This window comes from Hydra vulgaris, chromosome 13, assembly GCF_038396675.1.
Source record: "Hydra vulgaris chromosome 13, alternate assembly HydraT2T_AEP".
NCBI lineage: Eukaryota > Metazoa > Cnidaria > Hydrozoa > Anthoathecata > Hydridae > Hydra > Hydra vulgaris.
This window is the reverse complement of record NC_088932.1, coordinates 46144762-46171991: the sequence shown is the minus strand read 5'-3', so window position 1 is coordinate 46171991 and position 27230 is coordinate 46144762. Positions and strand designations below refer to the sequence as shown.

Below are 27230 nucleotides of genomic sequence, written 5' to 3'. Positions count from 1 at the left end.
ATAAATATTGAACTCAAAAATTTCAACCTTTGGTTCACAGCAAATAAATTTCAACCTCTGGTTCATAGCAAATAAATTTCAACCTTTGGTTCATAGCAAATAAATTTCAACCTCTGGTTCACAGCAAATAAATTTCAACCTCTGGTTCATAGCAAGCAAATTATCCTTAAATTGTGAAAAAACTAGCTTTTACTCTTTTTCATAAAAAATAAAAAAATTAATCTTCCGTTAAAGCTGCCTAAACTGTTTATTAATAAAAATAAAATAAAACATGAAAAACACACAAAATTTTATGGGAGTACTTTTTGATGAAAATTTGTCATGGAGAAACCATATTGGTCTTTTTGAAACAAAGGTGTCCTCTATAATAGGTGTTTGGTATAAGTCAAGACCTTTTCTAGATAGTAAATCACGTAATATGCTTTACTTTAGTCTTGTACATAGTCAGCTTTTGTATGGAAATATTGTATGGGCCAGCACCCATAAAAACAAATTTCTAAAATTGTAGTCTGCAAAACCATGCATGCACAGCAATTAGTTATATAAATAGGTTAGCAAACCCGGCCCCAGTGATAAAAAGCATGATGGTTCTAGATATTGAGAAACTTAACACATTACAGATATTAATTTTTATGTATAAGTGTAAAAACAATCTTCTACCATGCGTTTTTTGAGATAATTTCTTGATGTCATTTTCTAAAAAATATAATCTGCGTTCAAATACGAGGTCTGACTATCACCTAGGGAAAATTAAATCACAGCAGTTAAGTTTTTTAATTACAAACCGTGGCCCATCAATATGGAATCATTTCCAAAATAAAAATATTAAAGACCTAAAAAGCATTTCATCGTTTAAACGACAAACTAAAAAGTATCTCCTTAATTAAAAAACATATTTTAGTTTACAGTATTTGTTTTCAGATTTATTTAAATTTTTTATTTTTATTTTTTTTTCTTATGTGTTTTAATATTTTTTTGTTTTCAGTTTTTTACACTAAAATAAATGAGTTTTGCTTTATTGAATTTTTATTTTACTTTAAAATTAAAGTGTTTTTCTTTTTATTTTTTTTAATGAGTGACTAAAGGGGCTTTATGAAAAGGTTGCGATGATAAACGAATCATCCTAACCTTCTTTGAATCCCTGACTGATTATAACAGTATATATATATATATATATATATATATATATATATATATATATATATACATATATATATATATATATATATATATATATATATATATATATATATATATATATATATATATATATATATATATATATATATTATATATATGTATACATATATATATTATATATACGTATATATATATATATATATATATATATATATATATATGTGTGTGTGTGTGTGTGTGTGTGTGTGTGTGTGTGTGTGTGTGTGTGTGTGTGTGTGTGTGTGTGTGTGTGTGTGTGTGTGTGTGTGTGTGTGTGTGCATATATGTGTATGTGTATATACATTATAAATAAAAAAAATTAAAAACGTTTTTTATCAAGGTTTTTTTTCTATGTTTACGAGTTATTTATTTTATATTAAAAGTTGTAATGTTGTTTTAATCAGCGAAATAAAGTCAATAAAAAAAAATGAATTGCCGTTTTAACCCAATATTTTAAATATATATTCCACAGCAGTTGTGGGTTTGTTGGCGCCTCTAAATCAGTATAGCAAGGGCATAAAAATATTTTAAATCTCTGGCTTTTTAATACACAAAATAATATGACGGAACGGCGTAAGAAGTTACTCATGTTAACAGACTAGTTTCTAGTCTGCTTTTCATCAAATGTATATTTTTATTTTTAACTTTATAATGTAATTCACATTTATTTTATTTAATTAATAAAAATGCTGAAAGCAATACTTACAACTTGTCAATGTAATACATATATATTTTTTTAATTGATAAAAAGGCTGAAATAACTTAACTCATATTATGCTTAATATTAGTTAAGTTATGGACTTAAATTTAACGATAAGTTATGGACTAAAATTTTAAATATAACTTTTGCTGCATAATTATGTAGCAAAAGTTAAATTTAAAATTTAAAAAATTACTTAAATAGCTTTATAAATTTTTTAATAGATTTTTTGTAATGTCATCAAATATAAAGACTGAAAACTTTTTATAAAAAATTGGAACTTGAATACCTTAAAAATATTTCGGGAAAAGGTTCGAAAGTATTCGAACTTTTTTCATCTTTTTTTATTGACTAAAAAAAGTAAAATTATAGTGTACAATTTAAATACAAAAACTGTTTATTTGTGAAGACATATTTTCTTTTTTATTACATTTTAATATGAAAAAAAAAATTATTTGAGAACAAATAATATCATTCAAAATTCTTAATTGTTCGCTTTTTAATTTATTTATATTTATAAACATTTGGTCCAAAAACGACATCTTATGAATGTTCAAAAGACGTTCTGAACGTCTATTGAACGTTCAAAAGACGTCTTTATAGGACCAAATGCCGGCTGGGTAGGTACATATGTATTGAAATATTTTATATACAACTTTTAAATTATTAGTTTATTGCATTTATTATTTGTAACGTTTATGAATCATAAATTAAGATTATTACTTTTGCATTAAGAACAGAAAAAAGTGGAAATTTAAAACGCAAACAGCAAAAAGAAATATCTGACAGACATAAAGCAGCAGAAAAAATTGACTAATTTTTTCCGATCTCCTGAAAAAGCATGCGAGGAATACCTAATGTGTGACGTAAACTTAGCTGCAGAAAGTCCATAGTTGCAGAGCGTAACTAAGAATTCTTTAATGAACAATCTTTTGGTTATTATTATTGTTGTTGTTATAATTCCTATTATTCTTATTCTTATTATAACAATGGAAACAAAGTCGTCTGATTTAGTCATAATATATTTCTAAATATATTTCTTTAAGAAAAAAATACACAAAGAGAACTTTTTTCACTATGAAGAAAAACGCATTCGTTCTGCACGATGTTCACCAGAAAAAAAAGATTCGATATTATTCAATATTTGGTTATTATTGGACCTTTGTAGACTTGCATTTGGATTTAATCAATTTACAGTGCCACCAATACCGTCTACGGTGACTTTCTATGATTTGAAGCAAAAAAAATCCACTATGTATTAATTTCAAAATACTTTTACGAAGCAGGTAAAAGTTTTGTGGTTTTGATTATGTGCAGCATAAATATCTGAAAAATATAGAAAACTTTGAAATGTTATTTCTTATTTTTCTAAACTTCATGCTATATTTTGCTATACAATGTTCTTATATTCGAAGATATTGTTGGCTTAGCATAAGAGCAGTCGCAAATAGTCATAAATTCTAATCAAAATTAGCGTCTATTATTGACCAACGTTTTTGTATACCAAACAACGGTTTATGCGCTAAACTGGCGATGTCTGGATTTAATTTCATATCGCACAACAGTCCAGGTTTTAACTTTTCATTTGACACTAAAACCGACTGAGGTATCCAGCTACAACTTTTAAATAGTGCTCTTTCAAATAATTAACAATTTGGGTTTCAACTTCATAAACAAAATGCAATATGTGTCATGCTCATTGTCTTCTCATATGAAGCAAAATGATTTTAATTCAAGCTGGTTATCTTTGTTTATTAAATATTGTAACTTTGTAACTATATTTTTTTCTTTTTTTTTCTGTTTTAATATAACATAAGAATTTTACAACTTCGTACGTCATAAAAAAAAAGTAAGTAAAACAGAGAGGGGCTCAAAGAAGATGAGGATGAAAGTACGTCATCGCAAACTTTTCATAGAGTCCCTTTAACAAAATTTCAATAAAATATCGTAATATGTAATACGTAATAAAATTTCAATTATATATCGTAATAAATATCGCAATAAAATGCGTAATTCGCTAATAAGATTGTTAAGCAACAACAAAAGTAGAGTAGTGACATTACCAAAAACGTTTCTCAAGTTTTAAAAATTTCTTTTTTTTTTATAAACTTGAATGAACTTAACGAATTTACCATACGTTTGAATTCTTTTTGAAAGGTATTCAATACTTTAGGATCTCGATATGAAATGCTATATTCTGAATATTTATTTATTATCCGAAGCAGCTTATATGTGTTTAACATATTTGCTCTATGATTATAGTTTTCATTTTTATTTAATTCAAACTTGTTATTAAAGCTTATATGAGAGATATTGTAATTGTAACGATAAATGAAAATTAAATGCTGGTAGACATTTATTTTAAACACATTCATCACATTCATATCTTTTATTAAGGGTTTAGCGTGTTCACGCCTATCCTTATAGTAAATGATTCTGCTAGCATGTTTTTGTAAACTATACAGATTTTTAAGCTTTGATGTTTGAGTATTTGCCCATGAAACGTTTGTAAAGCTGATGAAGCTATGAATTAGCCCAAAGTAGATTGATTTAAGACTTTTTATATTGACGTAAGAACGAACTCAATACATCAAACCTATGATTTTGATGATTTTCGACTGGATTTATATTATATAAGGAAGACAGTATAACTATTCATCAACAATGATAGTTTATCATTTAGGAATAGGTTAGGCATAACTTGAGACGAAGATTTTCCTCTCGTGTTTTTTTATGAAATAGTATATACTTTGTTTTCTCAGCATTAAGCGAGAGTTTGTTAGCCTTAAACCAGTTGTTTACTTTATCCAGTTCTATAATCATGTCTGCATATAATTTTTTGATTTCATTGTTGGTGAGATATAGATTCGTGTCATCTGCAAACATGACAGAATTCAGTTTTAAGGATGTATTACAGAAGTCATTTATATTTATTAGAAAAAGTAGTGGACCAAGAACCAATCCTTGGGGGACTCCCATAAGTCATTTAATACTCCAGATTAGACATTATGTACATATTGTTTTCTGTTGGTAAGATAATTTTTAATCCAAAAATAGATTTTATTAATTATTCCGTAATGTCCTAATTTATCTTTCGAGAATGCAATGATCCACAGTATCAAATGCTTTTGATAAAAGTAAACTTATTATTTTCAAAACCTTTAAAAAATTAGTTATTTGATTTACTATTTCAATAATCGCAGGCAATAATAGTTGTATTGTATTAATAGTTAGTTATAAACCATCTTGGACCACAAACACACACCATTGGTTATATAAATGTACTTAAAAATTGTAAAAACAGTAAAATTGTAAAAAATTTGTAGGGCGTTTATTTTATTAGTAAGGACATGCGTATACGGGGTGAGTTCCTAATGCTCCAATAGAAGATACCCAAGTCAAAAAGTCTGATAGGATATCCTATAAAAAGTATAAAGGACATTCCTAAAAGAAATTGGAACAGGATTTTCTATCGGATAATGCAATTAAATACAACCTATAGGAATTTCAGTAGGATAGGGTACCTATACAATCCTGTTCCAAAATCTTATGAGTCTGATCCTATAAGACACCGGATATAAAAATCCTATAGGTGTGGACATACAGGAATCCTTCAAAATTCTGTTCCAAAATCTTATAGGAGTCCTATCCTGCAAGGTACCGTATATAAAATTATTTTGATATGGACGTACAGAAATTCTATTTAACCCTGTTCCAAAACCATATAGGAGATTTATCCTATAAAACACCAAATGAACAATACCCTATAGTTTTATATTTTCAGAAATCCAACTCAATAGAGTAGGATATATAACTATAGGAAATTGTTTATTTGGTGTCTTTTAGAATAAAAACTCCTATAAGACTTTGGAACAAGAATGAATAGAACCACTGTACATATAAATCTTTAGGATATTAATATTTTATACTTTTATATGTACATGAATCCCATTCAATCTTGTTTGAAATCTTATCAGATTGCCATTTGTCGAAAGATATTTAATAGAAATGTCGTCTAGGGTCTTCCTCCATTTATTATCTTTTAAAATTTTTATCATTTAAAAACCAATGAGTTAAATTCACAACAACAAAAAAAGAGAAAAAGAACAACAGAATATTGAAGTCAGCAAGCAGTTATTGTTATTAAATATATCAATTATTATTGTTATTAACATTATGTCCTCTATCAAAAACAGTTTTCTTAAAAAAATCAATGCTTTGTTTTGCAAGTTTGCTTTTCATTGCACTTTGCAATAATTCCTTTTCTAAACATAGCATAATTTTTCCTTGGAAATCGCTCAGCTAAAAAGTCTGAAAACAAAAATATGAACAAACTAAAAGTTATAAATAGTATTTATTATACAAAACAAAGGGAAATAGTGGTGCCAAATAAAATAATTATTATAAAATCACTACCTGATATGACCTAAACATTTGACTGAATTAAATCGAACTCCTGTCAGTGAATGACCTGATAAAACTTTACCCCAAAAAACGTTACGTTGAAATGCTACTTAAAATTAATTTGTTTGATGAAATTTCATTTAATAATGGTAAAACATTTTGTGGAAATTATTAAAAATAACTATTTTTTAAAATTCAATAAAAATCAAACAAATTTTTCCGCTTTCGATGTTATTCAACCAAAATTTTGCTTCTTACCGAATTTATAAAAAGTATCGTAACCGAAATGTAGGTACCGGTTGGAATTGAAATTTTGTCCGAAACCGAATTTCAGTCAATCACTATTTACGATTTCTTAATAGCATGTTATTTCTATCATTTACATATTCCGAATAACATGTTGAGTTTCATTTATATTTTACGATTTCTTAAAAACATATTGCTTCTATCATTTACATATGATGATTGCTATCATTTACATATGGTGATTGCTTGTCTTCATGTTGTTTCTCAATAACATTCCACGATACCTTAATTACAACTTTTGCGTTTTTAATAACAACTTGAAAAAGTTTAGTCCTAGCGGCACATCTGGTATCAAATAAGCATTTATTTAAGCATTAAAAGATAAATCTGATATATTTAAAAAAACACATGAACTACGTCCTTATTTAAACTATATTATATAAACAAAAAAGAAACTTGAGAAACATTTTAATGTAAACATTGAAGAAAAATTAACTTAAAAATTGCATAAATAATTTTATAAATATAAAAATTTAAATAAAGGGAATAAAAAAAAGAAGGAACTTATTTAAAGAGAAAATCTGAGATATTATTTAAAAAAATTAACATGAGTTAGACCCTTGTCTAGTTTATCGTATCGTATAAAAAAGCAAGGAAAACTTTAAGAAACATTTTATTGCAAACATTACTGATACCAAAATGATAAAAAATTAACTTGAAAACTAATAGAAGTAAAAAAAATTACAAAAAACGTTACACAAAGAAGTTAAAAAAATTACATAAATAATATTATAAATATAAAAACATAACACAAACGTAAAATCGCGGGAACTTCTTAGATATGGCTACATTGTGTGCACTGAGAGTATCGAAGTGATCAAGAAAAAGAATTTGCTTGGATCATACAATATTTATGCTTTCTTCATGAAGAGCTACATTTTTTATAGCAACCAATTTAATTATCTAAGTTGCTTTTACTTCTGCAGTTGGAGTTGACGTCACAATCTTCTTTTCTGTTTATATATAAAAAAAGTTTTTTTTTTCAAAACATAATCATTTGTATAATTATTAGCTAAGTATGTAATGCTAAATAAAAAATATATAATGGAATATACATATTGCTTATAACGATATAGTATTAACTTCTACATTGCCAAAACTCATCATTTTTATAGTTATATATTTCTCTTCTTTACATAAACGTAATGATTCATGCTTAGATATTACTTAACTCATATTAAATATTATTTGTTATAAATTCATAAAAAATATGCAAAAAAAAAAAATGTCAAAAAAAAAAGAAGTGAAACATACAAAACAAAACAAAAATCTTTTCAAAAAGAAGTCTGAGTTTGTATTATTCATTTGATTTGAATTTACATGATTTTTTTGTAATACAGTACAATCTCTCTAATTCGAATTTTATGGGGAAAAATAAAAGTTCGAATTAGAGAGATTTTCGAATTATAAAAAGTTTTTTTCAAATATTCTCGTCAAAGTAACAATAGAAATTAAACAAACAAATAATTCTTAGGCCTAAATGCAATATGCATTATATGTTTTAGACTTTTACATTTTCAAAAAAAAGTCGGTAATTGTAGATTGCATTTTATGAGCTTGTAAATCCATGTTGATGACACGATTTATATATTTAAGAGCCTTTATCAAAAGGCTCTTTAATATATAAATCTCTAAAGTTAGAATAAAGACTGTTATTTTCAAGTACAGTGAAAATTAGTCTTTATTCTAAAAACTTCGTTCAAACTTGGTTTTGTAGCATCGTTAGAAACATCAACGCGCTCATCATCATTTGCAACGATGTCCTCATCTGATTTTGTTGGCAATGCCAACATCGAAATCTATGTCTACTAACTCGTCGGCCGTGAGGTAAAAATCTGCATCAAACTTTGCTTTTAACAATTCAAGATAATCTTTAAAGTTTTCCATTACAGCTTCCACTACATATAAGCCACAGAAAGGATTATTATTAACATTAATATGCTTTTCTACTGCTTCTAATAATATTCCTGATTTCTTGAAACAATTTATAAAGGTTTGGTCTGGAATGGAATTCCATAAACATAGCAGTTAAAATAGAAAACTTATACGCCTTGATATCTTTTTCCAAGAAAAAGAAATCTGCTTTTTCATTGCAAATGAGCGATATTTTGCTTTAAGAGATGGGATAATTCCTTGATCCATAGGTTGGGGGATCGAGTTTGTATTCGGTGGAAGAAAGATAAGCTCCACCTAATCAAGAGTCTGCATAATTAAAGCAATTTTTAAAATTGAATAAAATAAAATAAGAAAATAATTTACGTTTCTCAAATTTGTCGAGCCATCCATCCGAAGCTTGAAAATTTTTAAAGCTTAACTCTTTCGCTAAAAATAAAGCTTTTTCTACTAATTTGGACATTATCAGCTCTCATTCATTTGAACCATTTAAGGACAGCTTTGTTTACTATCTAATACATATCAACTTTCACCCATTTAGCCAATTTTCCTTGACAAAAAGCGTCAAACATTTTTATCTTTTACCTTCTTCAGGTTGAAAGAGTGTTTGGTGGAATATCAAAAATTTTCCAAAACTCTTTGTTTGTTTTTCCTTTCTCCGATTCCAGTAGAGCTTTGTACTTCCACTTTACGTTGTTTTCTTTATGCAGTCTTTTTGAGGCCATGATTTATTTTATACAAAATAAAATAATCCACACTAATTGTTTTTTAAAAACTAAAAACACCCGAAATTTGAAAAAAAAGTTCGACAATTTAAAGAGATTTTACACGTCAGAATATAAAAAAGTTCGATTTACAGAGAGAATCTTACTGATGGGTCTGAAAAATCCATTCAAATTGTGGAGGTTTTTGAGTTAAAAAATTCTAATTATAGAAAGTTAAAAGTAAGAGTTTCTTGAGCGCATTTCATGGTGACTTTGCATTTAATCGAATTATGGAAGTTTTCGAGTTAACGAGATTGTAAGATTCGAATTAGAGAGATTGTACTGTATAAAACTATTTTATATTTTTATCTATCTATATTTATATTTTTTTATCTTTATTTTTAAAAGGCTTTCATATTGATTATAACTATAAAGTTATTTTTAATATTTTATACAAGTTTACTCACAAACATATATGAAAACATATTTTTTTACAAGTGTAAAACTCCCAACATAAGAGAACATTTTCGTACAAGTTTACTCCCAATATATGACAACATTATGACAATAAGAATCCACATTTAGCTTACATTATACCAGTTAAAATGATTTTCAAACTAATTTTGTACTAATAACTCACAGGAACGACACATACTACAACATGTACACATACTCATATCGACTATATCACATGCACAGTTATAAGTAATAAAAATAGTTCCCTAATATCATCAACCCTCATCATAATGCAATAAATCACTTTATTTACTGTCACCCATGTCAAAAAACCCCTATTTTTATTTTAAACAAATTTCACTTCCAACAAGGCTGCAAGCAACCACTATTAGAGTTGGAAGTTACTGGAAAAGAAAAAATGAAGTTTATAGAGCAAGATAACAATTAACAGACAACTTAAAAGATTGCAAGTTATAAGAAAACAAGATAAAGGAAGTAAATTCCAAAGAACTGATGTTCGAAAAAAAAAATAGACCAATAAGAAGTTTTAGTCACAGTAAAAGGATAAGACTTGATTGAATGACAACTAATGCGAGAATGAATTTTAGTAGATGGTACAAGAGACGCTAGCTCTTTAGAGCAGTGCCCAATATAGTATTTATAGAAAAGACAAAGAGAAGCAACATTGCGACGATGTGATAATGGTTAAAGGTTGACAAGAACAGGTCCAACAATGTTTTCAATGGATTTTGCACCTTGTCTAAAAGAGAAAGGTCATCATTCAAAGATCCATCCCAGATATAGCAATAATATTCCATACAAGGATGAATTTAAGATTTATAGATAAAGAATAAAATCATAAGAAAGTGGTGTGCACAATAAAGATATGCAGCCTTAGCAGATGCTAATTTAGCAATTGATTTGATATATGGTTTCCAAGAAAGATTCGAAGTAAGAGTTAATCCTAAAAGGTAGATGGGTAGGGTAGATGACTCATCGAGTACATTACCGTTCATAAATATAGGAAGATCTAGATTATTGTGATAATGATTAGCTGGAAAAAAAATTGAGCTTTATCCAAGTCCAGCCACTGAGAGTATCATGCTGTAGCAGAAGTGAAATCCTTATCAATCCTGGCAATCAGAGAGTGTTGACTTCTTATCAAGACAAGAATAAATGGTAGTATCATGAGCAAACAATGCCACCTTGTGAGAATTTCTGGGAGATCGTTAATGTAAATTAAATAAAGTATAGGGCCAAAGAGAGAACCTTGAGTAACCTCTGATGTTACAGGATATAAAAAAGAGTGCTGTCCATCAAGGACAACTTTTATACTATGATTGGTAAGGAAGGATTAAATAATCTTAAAAGTGTTATCTGATACACCATAAAAAAAGAGCTTAAGGAGAAGACCAGCATGCTAAACTTTATCAAAAGCTTTAGAAATGTCAAGAGCAACAGCCTTAGCTTCTCCGCAACATCTAATGGATAATAAAACCTATAAGTTATTAGCATTAACATACATAAACCTATAAGTTATTAGCATTAACACCATCTAATGGATAATAAAACCTATAAGTTATTAGCATTAACAAATCAGCAGTAGAACGAGAAGATCGAAATCCATATTGATGATCAGAAAGTTATTAGATTCAAGATGAGAGATTAAGCGTTTGTTAATTAAAGACTCAAAAACCTTGCTTATGATAGGAAGAAGACTAATGGGATGGTAGTTAGACAAGTCAGATCGCTCTCCAGATTTTTTGAAAATAAGGATAACAGATACTGCTTTCTAGCAGGCTTGAAAACAAAACTCTGATAAGCACTTGTTAAATAATTTTATCTATAAAGTATAGACGACAGTTCCGGCAAACACTTATGCAAGACTATAACAGTTATGTTGTCCAAACCACAAGCTACAGAATAATCTAAGCAGGAAAACACTTTAGATACAGAAGCTGTTTAGGATTTACCTGTTTGTCAGCTATATCAGGTAGAAGGCAAGTGGAGTCAAGAGATGATATTGATGAGAAGTTCTTAGCAAAAAATTCAGCTTTGTTTTTAGGTGAGGGGACAAAATCTAACCATGAGAGGTAGAATAACAGATTTGCTCTTTTTATAGACACTGTTAAAGATTCTCCAGAACTCATGAGAGCCTAATTTTTGAGATGAAATACGAGATTTAGTGACCTGAGAATAGCGGGTTTTGGCATTAGACAAAACCTTTTTACAATGGTTTCTAGCAATAGTAAACAGAGGTCTGTTTTCTGGAGAATGGTTTTGCCATTGATGAGTTTTTGAAAATTTTTTTCTATGAAAATCCCAGAAAATTATTTTAAAAAAATTCTTAAAAATAATAAAAAATTCTTGATCGTATTATTGACAACAAAAACTTTTAAAACAGAATTTAGATAATTTAACTTTTTACAAAAAGGAGTTTCTATTACTCAAAAAAGTTAATTTAAATGAACTAAAAAGAAAAAAAAATTGTTGCAAAAATTGATCTCGTGAAAATTTCAATTATAGAAAACATATTTGTTTAAATGTAAATGTTGTCGTATTTAAAATTTTATATAATTTTTTTCAAATTAATAACAAAAAACCTCCATAAATTTTTGGAAAATTAAAGGACTTTTAAATGAACTTCCGGAATACCGGGAACTCCTAGAAAAAACTCATCTATGTTTTGTTGATAGATATGAAAGAAATGGTTACGATTGAAAATTGCAGCAGCATAGTTTGATGAAAACCACGAAGCAGAGTGAGGTTTGACTTGGAATCGTCAAGCCTTACTCTTCTTGAGAGGGAATAAAAGATTTTATACCAACCTAAATCCAAAAAGTTACGAAAGAAACATATTTTTCAGCAGGAAGACGAAAGATTTCTACCCAAGGGGCATCATAAATAAAATCATGGAAAAAATCCCAGTCATCTTTAAGGTAGTTGTAAGAGGTAAAATGATAGGGTGATTCTGATGGTGAAGAAGAATGAAATAATAGATTTAGAGATTTTAAACCGTGATCAAATGTAAGGTGAATGTGGAGAAACTGACTAGGATCTAGAAACAAGACATAATTCGAGTAGAGAAGGCAAATGATTTGGATTGTCTGGAAAGCAAGTTGGAAAGTTGACTATTTGTGTTAGAGATTGAGAAAGACAAAAGTTATGGGCCTTAATGCCAGCAGAGTCACTGACATTAGAGCCAAGCCATTCAGTGTGATGAGCATTAAAGTCACCAACAACAACGATATTGGCTGAAGGATAAAGTGAAAGGGCTAAGTCAATTTATTCATAAATAACATCGTAGATATTATTTATGAATAAATTCGTAAATAAGAGCGTAATTTTAAGATGAAGGAGAGCGATATAGAACAAAGAGAAAGACAATAGAGTGAAGTGGTGCTAAATGAAAGCACATAAAAGAATAGTCTGTGGATTCAAACCTAGTTTCTCAACAAATGGGTGAATTCTAACAAATGTAAATGTACAGGCCAAGCATGTGACAATTAGAGTCTTTACAAATTAAAGGAAGATAATCATTAACACTAATATCACAAGATGATACAGCTGAACTAAAATTAGTCTCACAGAGAAAGTCTTATCTCTTGCAAAGTTCACAAGAGAAAGTAGCTCTGGTGAACTTTGCAAGAGATAAGACTCAACAGAAGAAAAGTTACTTCGAAGACCACAAATATTAGTGAATGTTAGATTTAGAGAACTTGCTGATGAGTAGTGTTTTATTTGGTACTTGAGTCATATTTTAATTTGTTAAAAAATTTGACTCAAAACACAGATAGCACACAGTGCACTATTTAATAGTCCAAGCAACTGCCTTGTTACTATTAATAAACCCTAAGCCGTAACAAAAGGCTCCAAATGTGGCCTTAACAATGCACACCAAAATTACAAACAGGGACACTATTTATGCACAACGTGGCACTGTTAGTGATTTTTTACCTGATATTTTACAGCTGTTGAGACCTACCTCTCTGAGACCTACCACAGAGTTCAAGAAACCTGACTACCAGTCAGCCTCAGAACCATAAAACTGAGTTTTAGAGCTGTACCCTCATTAGAAGATAATAGAATGAATTTAGTCTAGTCATAAATAGAGACACAAGCAAAACCCATACATTGAGTCAAGAAGATCTAGCATTCAACATCCTAAACCTACAACTGCAAGAGAGAGGTTTCGAGTTCGATTCCCACTACATCCCTGGTAGTACCATGCTCAACTTGTTTCTCCGCGCAGCAGTCTTGTTTGTCGAGGTTCGTGTTTCGGAGTTATAGAGTTGAGAGAGGGTTATAACCACAAGTAGCCTCCTCATCTGTATTGGCCTTTTTGGCCTTGAGGAGGTGAATTATAATAAAAAAACTGTAAAGGAACATTCTGACAAAAAGATACTCTAGTGTACACCCAGAGCAGATCCTGATTGTGGATACAAGTCTCAGATGAAAGCTGAAGGTCTCTTTGTGTTCATACTGTACTATAAGCAACAATGCCATACTATCCGTGAGGCATCTATGATATGATACAACACATATCTATAATGTACGTTAATCTCGCTAATAAAACAGACCATATGGTAATTACTTGTAAAAAAAAGTAATTACCATGTGGTCACTGACACTTTCTATCCATCACATTTAACCTCTACACTAACAATTTTTGGATAGAAAGTGTCAGTGCTCCGTCACTGACACTTTCTATCCATCACATTTAACCTCCACACTAACAACTTTTCATTAGCACAACAATTAATAATTCTTACTATTCTGTTTATATTTTCTAAATTTTACTGTTTAATTTTTAGCGTTTTACTACTTAAAGGCTACTTTTTATCTCACTCTGCTACACTCTTTTTAACTTTTTATGCATCTCTGAAGAATTCACTGCACAACAGGTGAAAGTGATATATATATATATATATATATATACATATATATATTTATGTATATATATATATATATATATATATATATATATATATATATATATATATATATATATATATATATATACAGGGCTTGTGATGAAGCGAGCGCAATCGTGCTCCGCTCGTAAAATGCGCCCGTAAACAGTATTTTCAAACATTCTATGCGTGATAAACATCCCTCGTTCAGCTTATAACGAGCGTATAAAATAATGCTCGTCCAATAGTTCGGGATTATTTTTTTATTTTCATAAAATATTCAAAAAAGATCTTTTATTAAAGATATTCTATTATCAAAGCATTAATATAAAATATAAAAAGCACTATGTCGTTCTCTCTTGCACTAACGTAATGAATGAACAGTTTGAGGTCAATAATAGCCACTAATCTCAATAATGGAATGTTCACGTGGAAACGCAATGTGAATACAAAAATGTGCAAATAAAATAAGAATAGAAAATTAGAAAACCATTATAAGAAAATTAAAACTGCAGAGTATTTTTAATCTTGTGAAAATATCAAATAAGATTTATTTGATTTATTGTTTGTAATGTTCCACACATCGTTTATAATAAAAATAAATAACAATAATAGAGTAATTTTTAAAATTCGTTTTTGTTCATAGTATAGGTTTTTTATTAACTATTATTTATTTTAACTCAAATTTGAAACGATTCCGTTGTTTAGAATGTTCGCAATCAAGGACATTCGAAAAAGAAACAAAGTAATGATGTCAACATTTATTAAATGGAAAGTTATTATTCTTATTTATTATTATTTTAAATTATTCTTGTGTTATTTTTTTTAAGATAAAAAAAAACGTAATTTAAAAAAGAAATTTTAGAAAAAAATAAATAATTAATTTGAATAAAAAATATCAAGAAATATAAAAACAATTAACCGTTAATTAAGTTTACAGCATAACATTTTAAAATACATATATCAAAACAACAAAGCAAAACTAAGTCACTAAATTATACTTCAATACTAAATCAATAAGAAGTTGCATTTTTGTTTGATATTATTTTTTTATAACATAAATAGTTAAAAATAAAATCGCGATCTGACAATATACAAGAAGTATAAAAATCTACTTCGTTGAAGTAGTTTCATGAGTGTGATACTAATTCAAACATTTTTTGACGAAAGAATTATGTAACAAATAAAAAAAGATATAAAAAATAAAGAGCTTTTATGAGCATCACCTTCAGCAATTTTCATGATCGCGCTCGTTATCTTGAGCGCACATAATGACGCTCGATGAAAACATATTCTAATTTTAAGAGCTCGATATAACATGCTTGACGATTTTCTTTATCACAAGCCCTGTATATATATATATATATATATATATATATATATATATATATATATATATATATATATATATATATATATATATATATATATATATATATATATATATATATATATATATATATATATATATATCATATATATATCACATTGATCTGTTGCTGCATTTAAAAATTTTTTTATTTAGGCAAATAAATCTCAAATAAATAACATACTTTAAATTTAATATATAAAAGAAATTAATTTTTAGAAACATTTTCATGTTTTTTAATAAGTTAAAATTATTCATGTTTTTTCACATATTTACACAGTATTTACAAGAAAGATATAGTTCTATTTCAAAACATAACCCTGCTTTACTTTCCTGCAGTAAATTTAAAAAATAATAGTTTGGTTTAAATTGATATTTTTTCAAATGGTTTAAACCATGGGTTTAAACCTATCAACCCTGCTTTCAACATATATGAGAATATTTTAAAATTTAATAGATAAAAAAAATAGATCAAAGCAATCTTTAAAGTATTCAAAATAGGAATTACAAATGTGTCGGCTAAAGCTAACTTATGCTAAATGTGTTGGCTAACGCTAACTTATGCTCAATGTGTCGGCTAACGCTAACTTACGCTAAATGTGTCAGCTAACACATTTTATCATCAAAAAAATACGATTACAATATGTTACATAATTCAAAATTATAAAATGAGATTAAAACAAGAGACTTTACTTGGTTTAACAGCAATAAGTAATGCATTCAACCAAAAGCTAAAACTAAGAATTAAAACTTTGTAACTTTATGACAGGTAATTCCGAGTAAATCAAACATCAGTTAACTCAAACTGTTTTCTATAGTCTCTTGAAAGTAAAAACAATTGTTTTACTTTACTTAAGTCAAACATTTGTTTAGTTGAACCGCTTTTCTTGGTCCCTTGGAGGTTCGAGTTATTAGTTCCTGAGCACCATTTTAAGTTACTAAGTTACCGAAACTATTCTTTACACAGTGCCCAAAATTTAACTATTGGTCTTGCTTGAGACGTATTCAATAAAATAGAATGTTGTCTTTACCATTTTTTAATTTATAATCTGATCTAAATGAAACTTCAGATATTTACTCTTAAATAGCCATGGGTCATACTTGTAAATTTTTATATAAATCAGTTGTTTATTGTATACAGGTAATTTAGTTTTTTAGTATTTATTGGTATGCAAACCTAATATATTGCATCACTTAGTAAACTATAGATTAAAATATATGTAAGAAATAAAAAATATGAGAATTTCAAAAAAACTATATATTTAAAAGTGATATTAAACTATACTTAAAGGTGAGATTACGCACACTGAGGACAGCAGATAACTTTAAATTTATATACAAATTATTTGAAGTCTTAATTAGTCATCACACAGTTATAAGTGGCATAAGTTTCCCACATAGCACAGCGTGAGATGAAACTAAAAAAATCATAAGTTCTTGTTGCTTATATCTTACAGCATTAGTTCAGGCGTATGGTGATCATGATCAACCTGGTACTGGTAACATGTAATCCAGTGCAACCTGTTCCATGTCTTTTTGCCTTGTAGGATTCACTTACTAAGCAAAAAATAGAAGTGTACTTCCTGTCATCAATACTATCTAATATCTGTCATGTCAATAACCTCAGGTGCAGTGTTTATTCACTTATAAGTTAGTGTATGTATGTTTGTGTTCAGTCTTAACCTCTGATGCTCCATCAGAGGTTCAGACACTTTATCAGAGTTTACAACTAAAACTTTATTTTTTTATCATGGTTTTACTTGTTAAATTTTAATTTATGAATAAACAAAATAAAATTAAAATTCATATTTTAAAATTGTTCTATCTTTCAAAAAAAAAAAAAAAAGTTTATCATACATTCCATTATCTTTAAATGAAGTTTCATAACAAGTTTTTAAATTGAGTTTTGTAAGTCTAACGATAGTTTATTAACTGAGTGACAGTTTTAAACTTTAAATGAGTTAAGTTACATAATCAATTTTTAATTCATTTTAATGCGCTGAAGAAAAAATGAACTCTGTAAAAAAAACAGAAAATTATTTACTACTTACTTACAGAAAGTTATAAGTTACTACTGCAATTGAAACTGAAACTTTTTTTCCTATTTTTAATAAATAAGCAAAAGAAAAATAACAAAAAACAATTTTGGGGCGCTTTTTTTGCTCCAGCGGTACCAAAACAGGTCTGGACAAACCCATCAGGTGATTATTTTATTTTATAATCCTATTTTGGTGATTATTTTAATTTTATAATCTTATTTTGATTCTCAGAAAACTACTACTACGACAAGTTATAATCTGAAAACATTTTTGATGAGAGCAAATTTTTGCCGCTGACATTTTAGATGGTTTTTCTAGAAATTCTAGAAAAACATCTAAAATGTACAATTCTAGAACAATTCTAGAAAAATGCTTTTCTATAAGTTCTTGTATATTATATTGCCTAATATTTAAGTACTAAATACGATTTTCAGTAAGTTTCCTCTCAATCCGGGTTTGTTAATAGATGACATTTTTCATGGGGCTATTGAGTCTTGTACCTAGGGTTATATAGTTGCTTGTACCTAAAAAAAAAAAAGAAAAGGGTCCTTTACAAAAAAGGCTTAGGCCTTGCGAAAAACTTCCCTTCTGTTCTGATGAACTTATGAAGTTATAAATATATAGTTATGAAGCTTTCTAAAGAACACATTCTACATACAAAATGGCGATTTCACCTGTACATTTAAGAAAATCTTTAATCATTTCGAATACTTAAATTGTTTTTTGAAATTGTTTATGCGGTGTTTATTTACATTAAACTATTATAAAAAGATTTTTATTCAAGTGCCCATAATGGTAAAACGGTATAGAATTACGTCTGGGTATGGCACTGCTTCCACAAATGTAACAAAATACATCTAACACTTATCATCATCACAGAGATCTTATTACTTTAAACTTCTGCTTCACAAAGTGCAAATGGAAACATTACACACAGTGCATAAAATAGGAGCAGATTCTAAGCAACATTCTCAACATATTAGCAAATTAAAAATTATTCAGGACACCCTACACTGTTTGTACAGACAGAAAAAACACAATCTAAAAATTTATTAAACGTGGTGCTGGAGAAAGTATTATATAAACTGATAGTAAATATCTTTTTTTTTTAAATTTTAAATCCAAAAACTAAAAAAACTACTGAAAAACAAAACTTAAATATATGTGTTAACTTATGATAAAGAATCTGAATTCACAAAGTCCCTAAAATAACATGAGTTTCTTTAACTTTTCTATAAACTACAATTTTTTATTCAAATTCCTAACCCTAAGGTTTAGGAAGCAACTTTATTTAAAAAAATAGCTTTTTGCTAAAACAACCCTTTCTCAACCCTTTGAATCCACAAACACAAACTAGGAGAACAATGTTACTGTGCAGAGAAACAAATATTTTATGTTTTTTTTTTTTTCAGATTTTAAAAATAAAACTTAATAAACATTATTTCATACAAAAAGTAATATACTAACAACAATGTAATAAAACTAAAATGTAATAATAATGGTGATGTAAAAAATACCAAAATAAAGAAAATCAGTTTAATGTTGTACAATAAAAAAAAAAATCCAGGCTGCAACAAGAGAAAAATAACTTGTCGATCAGACATGTGGCTATTTATAAAAATTGCATATTTTTAAAGGTCACATATTTCAATAGAAATATTAAACTAACATACCAAGTTCTTCTACTTTTGCTTTTAACAAAGCTGAAGACTTATTGCTTTCTTCTAAATTTTTTTTGCTTTCGTCTAAACTTTTGTTGCTTTCGTCTAACTTTTTCTGTAGTTCAACACTAAATATTAAATAAAAAAATTATAATAAATATTTAAAAAAAAATTAGAACTTTAAAACCATAAAAATTCAGGATGAAGAATATGCACTGGGTTCTGCCAATTCTGCAAATTTTTATTTATATTTTTGAAGGATGTCATTCCACTTTTGGTCAGTCACAATTAGTACATAAAAAAAAGAACATCAATTTAAAATTAAATTTTACTATCTTTGCTGGCCTTTGTATTTTAATTTTAGATTTTTCTAAAAATTTTCTTGTTTTATATAACTTTGCCTTAGTAAGAACCTTTTTGTTGATATGCACAATAACTTATAGTATTATATCTTTACCTTTGTTTCTACTATTTATTTTGTTGATTTGCACAATAGCTAATAGTATTCTAGCTTATATTTGTTTATAGCATTATGTTAAAAAACCATATTTAAAAATGCAATTTGTTACATTTGAAGGCAAATAAAATTTTTTAAATAAATTATTAAATAAAGTGAGGTATCCTTACTTAGAAGACCAGAGCTTGAATAAGGCATATCGCGATTGCTTTTCACACCTTCGCAATTAATTTTTTCTTAAAAAAAATAATTAAGCAAATTTTTTTTCTTTGCTTGTTCATTTACTTTTTTTCTAATTTAGTATTTTTTTTGGCAACTCTTAAAAGTAATGTTTTTGTCTAAGTTTTTCATGATCATTTGCTTTTTTGGCGCAGAGATTTTCATTCAACGTAAAGCACTTTTGAATTTAAATTACGTAAAATATCTGCGTGGAAGCCAATATTATATTAAAAGGTCATTAAAGCGAAAAGTTTAAAAGGTAAAAGACATTAAAGCGAATTTTAATAATAATAGAAACCAGTAACTTTTTTGTTTTAATGTTTTTTGCTTTAAAAACCCTGAACTTTTTAAAGTTATATTTACTTTGATTTACTGAATGAATAAAGTACGTCACAGTAAATTTACTTATACAATAAATCATAACAACCAGTTAAGATACTACAGTAACATATAGTTACTCAAATATTAATTTATCAACTATATTAATTTAGTTAATATATTTAAAGACTCATAAAGGTTAGCCATACAAATGTTCCTATTTATACCTTATATGTTGTTAATGCATAATATAAGCTTCTAACTAAAAATTATTTAAAAAAATAATGTCAAATAGAATATGAAAAACGCAATACCAATTTTTTATATTTAAATTACATTTAAAGCAATATCAAGATTAAACATTTTCTATAACTACACAAGTCGTTTTTAGGTCGGCAAGACACTATATATATATATATATTTTTTAAAATATTCACCTCCCCAAGGCCTGAGGGGAGCCACTACAGTCGAGGAGGATACTCATTTTTTTTTTTAGTTGTTTTTTGTGGTGCAACCCTCTCTTTAACTCCGAAACACGAACCTTGCCGAGCAAGGCAGCTGCACGGAGAAACTAAGTTGAGCGCGGTACTTCCAGGGACGCGGTGGGAGTCGAACCTCTCGCTTACAAAGCAAGCGCTCTTACCACTACACCACTACCACTACCGCACTATATATATATATATAAATATATATATATATATATATATATATATATATATATATATATATATATAAATATACACACATATATATATACATATATATATATATACACACATATATATATACATATATATATATATACATATATATATATATACATATATATATATATATATACATATATATATATACATATACATATATATATATATACATATATATATATATATACATATATATATATACATATATATATATACATATATATATATATATACATATATATATATACATATATATATATATACATATATATATATATATATATATATATATATATATATATATATATATATATATATATATATATATATATATATATATATATATATATATATATATATATATACAGGGGTGTGAAGTCATAAAAAAAAAGTACCAAGTTCGACTCCAATCGTTGAAATTTTCAAAGTACAACTACGACTCCAAAGCAAAATGAAAAAATATTCTTATATATATTCTAATATCTTTAAAAAATACTACACAATAATTAAAAATTTTTTTTTTTGCCAAATATATGAAAAATTCTTAGAGGTTAAATATTTTGTACATGCACTTGCAATACCGCAAAGTTTAACTATTGGAATTGCCATTTTGTTAAGCAACTCCGCTACAAATGTCGAGACTCTGACTCCACAGCCCTGTATGTATGTATGTATATATGTATGTATGTATGTATGTATGTATGTATGTATGTATGTATGTATGTATGTATGTATGTATGTATGTATGTATGTATGTATGTATGTATGTATATATATATATATATATATATATATATATATATATATATTAGAGTGATGACTTTTTTACTTTTTTTTCTTAAAAACCATTTTCTATAGCACTAATGGCTATAGAAAACGATTTTTACAAACTTTTGCCTAATAATGAATAAAATGACCTTTATTCCAATGAAATATTAAAAAAGGTCACGCACAAACTAATTTAAAATGTAATATATATTTATTTTTAGCGTAATATATATTTATTTCAACAATACTTATATATAAGTCTTTAAACCAACTTATATAATAACTTATATACTACATATTATAGAGACAGGCTTGTATCGTAGGGGAATTATTGGGTGCAATCGACTACCCTTTTTGCCCTTCGAGAGTTGTTTGGAACTTTCCAGAATATCGTAGAACGTTGTGCACTAGAGCAGCTCCTGTAGAGTTGTAAAATTAAAAATAAGGTGTTCAAAGCAGATAGTTAAGTCTAAATTATCCTAACTTTGTCAACAATATTATTGCCTAACTAAACGAGATCTTGATTAATATTTAGGGAGCTACATTAATATTTGTGCTTTATATACAAACATATAAAATTGAATCTAATATTTTATGTATTACTTTTTTATTTTCTATAAATTTGAATTGTTTTAAATAAAATATATGAAAACTCAGTAACAGTTTCTTTAATTTGTTACGTATTTAATATAAACTTTTTCTATTTCAGTTGCTGAGTAAAATATAACATGTCATTTAAAAAGAGCTCTTTTAACACTGAGAAGAATAAAGAAACTTGGACAGAGATCTAAACTCATTTGCAAGTGTCATCAAGAAGAGGCAAAGTTGCAACTTGTGAAGCATTCTTTAGTGAAAGGAGTTGCATGCTCTAGAAAAACCAAGCCATTGGATGCTTCATATTTCAAATTGAACTTTCCATATGTATCCAACCAAGTTGGTTATGCAAAATTAGCAAAACTTTTGAAAGACAATAAGCGCTCCAGAAAAAAACAAAACTTTAATGCATTGAATAAACTGTTTGACATTACTAAAGGTAAAGGCGAATGATTGTGCAAAAAGGATGAGAACCTGTATAAAATGCAAGTTGAGAGCAAAGGCCAGGTTGGTTTTTCCACTGGCAAACCTGCTAGTGCCAAGACCATCTACCCATCCAAGCAAAAGAAGGTTATCAAAGCAACATTGTCTACCAGCTAAGTGCCACCTGATTGGCCTGAAAGTCGAATGCACTCATTCGAAAACAGCAAAGACACTTCATTGGGATGATGAGATTACAGCATCAATGAGCAAAAGGAAGCATAACCCAACACATATTGCAAAATGCCTTGTTACAATTGCAAAGCTATCTTTCCACGGAGCAGCAAAGGTGTGCTGCCAGTGTTCTGGTGAGGGCATCAAGATCCCAACCAGGTACCAGTCAGCAATATACAAAGCAATACACATAAGAACTGCTCAGGTGAAGAAACACTTGGTAAATGGGATTCAACTGGAGAAATGGAGTCATTCACTTTGAAACACATTGATGGTTTCGAATATCAGGCAGTGATCCTCAATGGATTGACAAAATCACAATACATTGAATACTTCTTTGCGAAGGATTTGATGAGCAATTACGATAAATTTAAATCAGCCTTTCTTAACCATCACACTGAGATAAATAAGAAACCCTTTGTAGAAAAGATTTCGCTAGAACTCTCTAACCATTCTAGCCCTTCTTGCATTTATTCTGATGTCTGAAACTTGTAACAGGCTGTGTAAAATCTGTTCATTCAAGTGCATGTACAGTGCATGTACAAAATATTTAACCTCTAAGAATTTTTCTTATATTTGGCAAAAAAAAAATTTTTTAATTATTGTGTAGTATTTTTTAAAGATATTAGAATATATATAAGAATATTTTTTCATTTTGCTTTGGAGTCGTAGTTGTACTTTGAAAATTTCAATGATTGGAGTCGAACTTGGTACTTTTTTTTTATGACTTCACATTTACCTACTCATGAATCCTTTATTTAGCAGTCAATTGTTCTGCGCTGAAGATTTTAATGAAAACCACTAATCAACATTGCTCAAAGCAACCAATACTGTGAGCATGTGATCAAAGTTTTGCAAGATCTGTATGACTCTTGCCGCAACGAGGACAGCCTTCCACTAAAATTTATCCTGTCAAATGAAATTATCGAAATTAATTGACTTCCTTGTGTGTTTGATGATCCTATAAAATGTTGCATATGTGACTGAAGCTTGTGTTGAATTTTGTAACTGCTCAAAGGGACCTCAAGGACATTTATCAAATCACCTTGAAAGTAAGATTTTATCTAATCTTTAATGATATATATATATATATATATATATATATATATATATATATATATATATATATATATATATATATATATCAGGGATGCGGAGTCCCAAAAGGACTCCGGCTTTATATCTCTACTATTTCCAAGTCTGTAGTGTCCAGAAGCTCTAAACATGTTTGTTGACTTATTATCTGCTATAATAAAAAAATTCATGAGATTTAATGACTTGAAACTTATTGTTTTTAAGCCCGGAGTCCTGGAGTCCCGAAGTCCTTGCCGCCATTATACCTAAGGACTCTGGGCTTAAAAAACAATTGTTCCAATAACCTAAAAGTCTTAATTTTTTTCCTATTAGTAGTACATAAACTTATTTATATTTTCAGAGCTCCTGGATACCGAAAACTAGAATAAAGTAATCTTTTTGTGACTTTCAAATCCGGAGTCCTTTTTGGGACTCCGCATCCCTGATATATATATATATATACAGTATCGGACAAAACGAGTGCAACCAAATAATGCTAATTTAGTTTCTTAATATAAAAGTGCTGCATTTTTTCAATTTAGAGAAATAACTATGTAACTGTTTAGAGACAAAGTTCTTCAAGTTTTATTCATCACAAAGTTCATTATTTGTACACGAAAATTAATTAATTAATCAAAAGTATTAAAAAAAGTTGATTTCCTTCTGGACAAAACAAGTGCAACTCGACAAAATGTTGACCAAGCTGTATTTCGCTATCAATATTTTGGGGCGAATCCTTTGTTGTCGATCACAGCCTTGCATCTTTGAGGCATTGATTTGATCAGGTGATTAATGAAACTTTGTAGAATCGCTGCCCAGGCCTTTTGAATTTATTCAAACAGTTGATCCTTATTATGAACACCTTCAAGATTAATTCTGCGGTTGACGATCTCCCACCGGTTCTTGATAGGGTTCAGATCCGGAGATTGAGGCGGCCAATCCATCACCGATAGGTGGTTGTCTTGAAACCACTGCTTGACTACTTTTGCAGTGTGTTTCGGATCGTTGTCTTGCTGAAAAACCCATTTTATCGGCATATTCCATTCAGCATGAGGTAACATAACATCTTTCAGGATATATTTTCATACATGAAACGGTCCATCATTCCATCGTTTTGATGTATTGGACCTAGACCGTTAGCAGAAAAACACCCCCAGACCATTACATTGCCTCTACCATGCTTCACGGTCTTATGGCAGTAACGTAAATTGAGGCATTTCCGGCCGGTCAACGTACACAACAAATGTCATCGTTCCCAACGATGTTGAACTTCGATTCATCACTGAACAGGACAGTTCACCATTTCTGCACATTCCAGTCAATATGAGATGTAGCAAACAGGAGTCTTTTCTTCTGGTTTTTTTAGTGAAATCAGCAGTTTCTTTGTAGGGCGTCGAGAAAACAATCCGGCTTCAACAGCACGTCGTCTGATTGTTCGGTCCAATACAGCCAGCTCTAATTACTTTTGTATCTCGACTGATAATATCCAGGGATCCTTCTTGACGGATCTGACGATCATAGAATCCTCTCTAGAAGTGGTGGAACGTTTTTTGTGACATTCCACTTACGTAATCGCCAATAATTTTCTTTCTTAGTTCCAATCCAAGACTGTCGGGAGCCATTTTTGCACTTGAAGTCATGAAAATAATAAAAATAAATATTTAGGCTTCTCAAGGCTTACCGTGTTACATTTACCTTGTGATGATACAATAATGCTCTGTGGAACACAATGTCTTGGTTGGATGTGGACTGTATTGATGTAATGAAACACTTGTTTTATTTCACTTCTTGTATTGATGTTCTTCGATAAAGCACTTTGATAAAACTCACTTCGATAAACTGTCTTGATAATACTGACTGATTGACTTGCATTTATTGACTGAATTACATGTCAAATTACATGTCTCTTATATAGTAAAATGAACCTGTGTGAACCTGTTCTGGAAGATTCTAGATGCTCTTTTTCGATGCTTCTGGAAGCTTCTGGATGCTTCTGAATGTTTCTGGATACTTCTGGATGCTACTGGATGCTTCCAAATGCTTCTTCTGGAAACTTCTCGAAGCTTCTGCATGCTTCTAGAAACTTCTGGATACTTCCTTTAATTATTAAAAAACTTCTGTGATGTTGACACGGACCAGACTTAAGAAAATGAAACAAACCAAAAAAGTTGCATTTGTTTTGTCCGCTGCAAAATGGCACTTGTCAACAAAATTCTGCCTGTGTGTTGTCACCTGTCAGCTGATCGCTCATGTCATGGCATGCTATGACTCCAGACTCCTGAACTGTTTGCTGTGGTAGTATAGTTCATTTCGTTTTTGAGACATGTAAAATTAGGAACACTTTTTAGCATTGTTCGATGTTAGTTGCAAATGTTTTGTCCAATACTGTATATATATATATATATATATATATATATATATATATATATATATATATATATATATATATATATATATATATATATATATATATGTTATTCCTTGTAGCAGCAGGCTATAATAAAAGTTGATGTAGAAGCAATTCCTTGTAGCAGCAGGCTATAAGATAGTTGAAGTAGCAACACTCTCTTGTTGCAGCAGGCTATAAGATAGTTGATGTAGCAACACTCTGGGCAAGTTTTCAAAATATATTATAATATTAAAAAAAACATTCTAGTCGTTATTATTGCGGAAAAACTTAATGTACACAGAAATTTAATTAATTTGACTTTTCGACGACAATAAATGTAGCTTAATTGCCGCAGTTGCGAAATTGTTATTAAACAAGACTTTTTTTACCATACAAGTCTCTTTCAACTACGAAATAAGGATATAT

The 27230-nt window shown here is 28.6% G+C and overlaps 1 protein-coding gene across 1 annotated transcript in view; it reads right to left on the bottom strand.

Moving 5' to 3' along the window:
- Window positions 1-6982: 6982 nt before the first annotated feature.
- The window catches only part of LOC136090140 (tropomyosin-like), a 44304-nt gene continuing 24056 nt past the window's right edge, over window positions 6983-27230 (bottom strand). The window contains exons 4-5 of the mRNA XM_065816244.1: window positions 19637-19752; window positions 6983-7542 (exon numbers count right to left, since the gene is read on the bottom strand). Of these exons, the coding sequence (XP_065672316.1) occupies window positions 7493-7542; window positions 19637-19752 (166 nt within the window). The 3' untranslated portion in view covers window positions 6983-7492. The remainder of the gene's footprint in view (window positions 7543-19636; window positions 19753-27230) is intronic.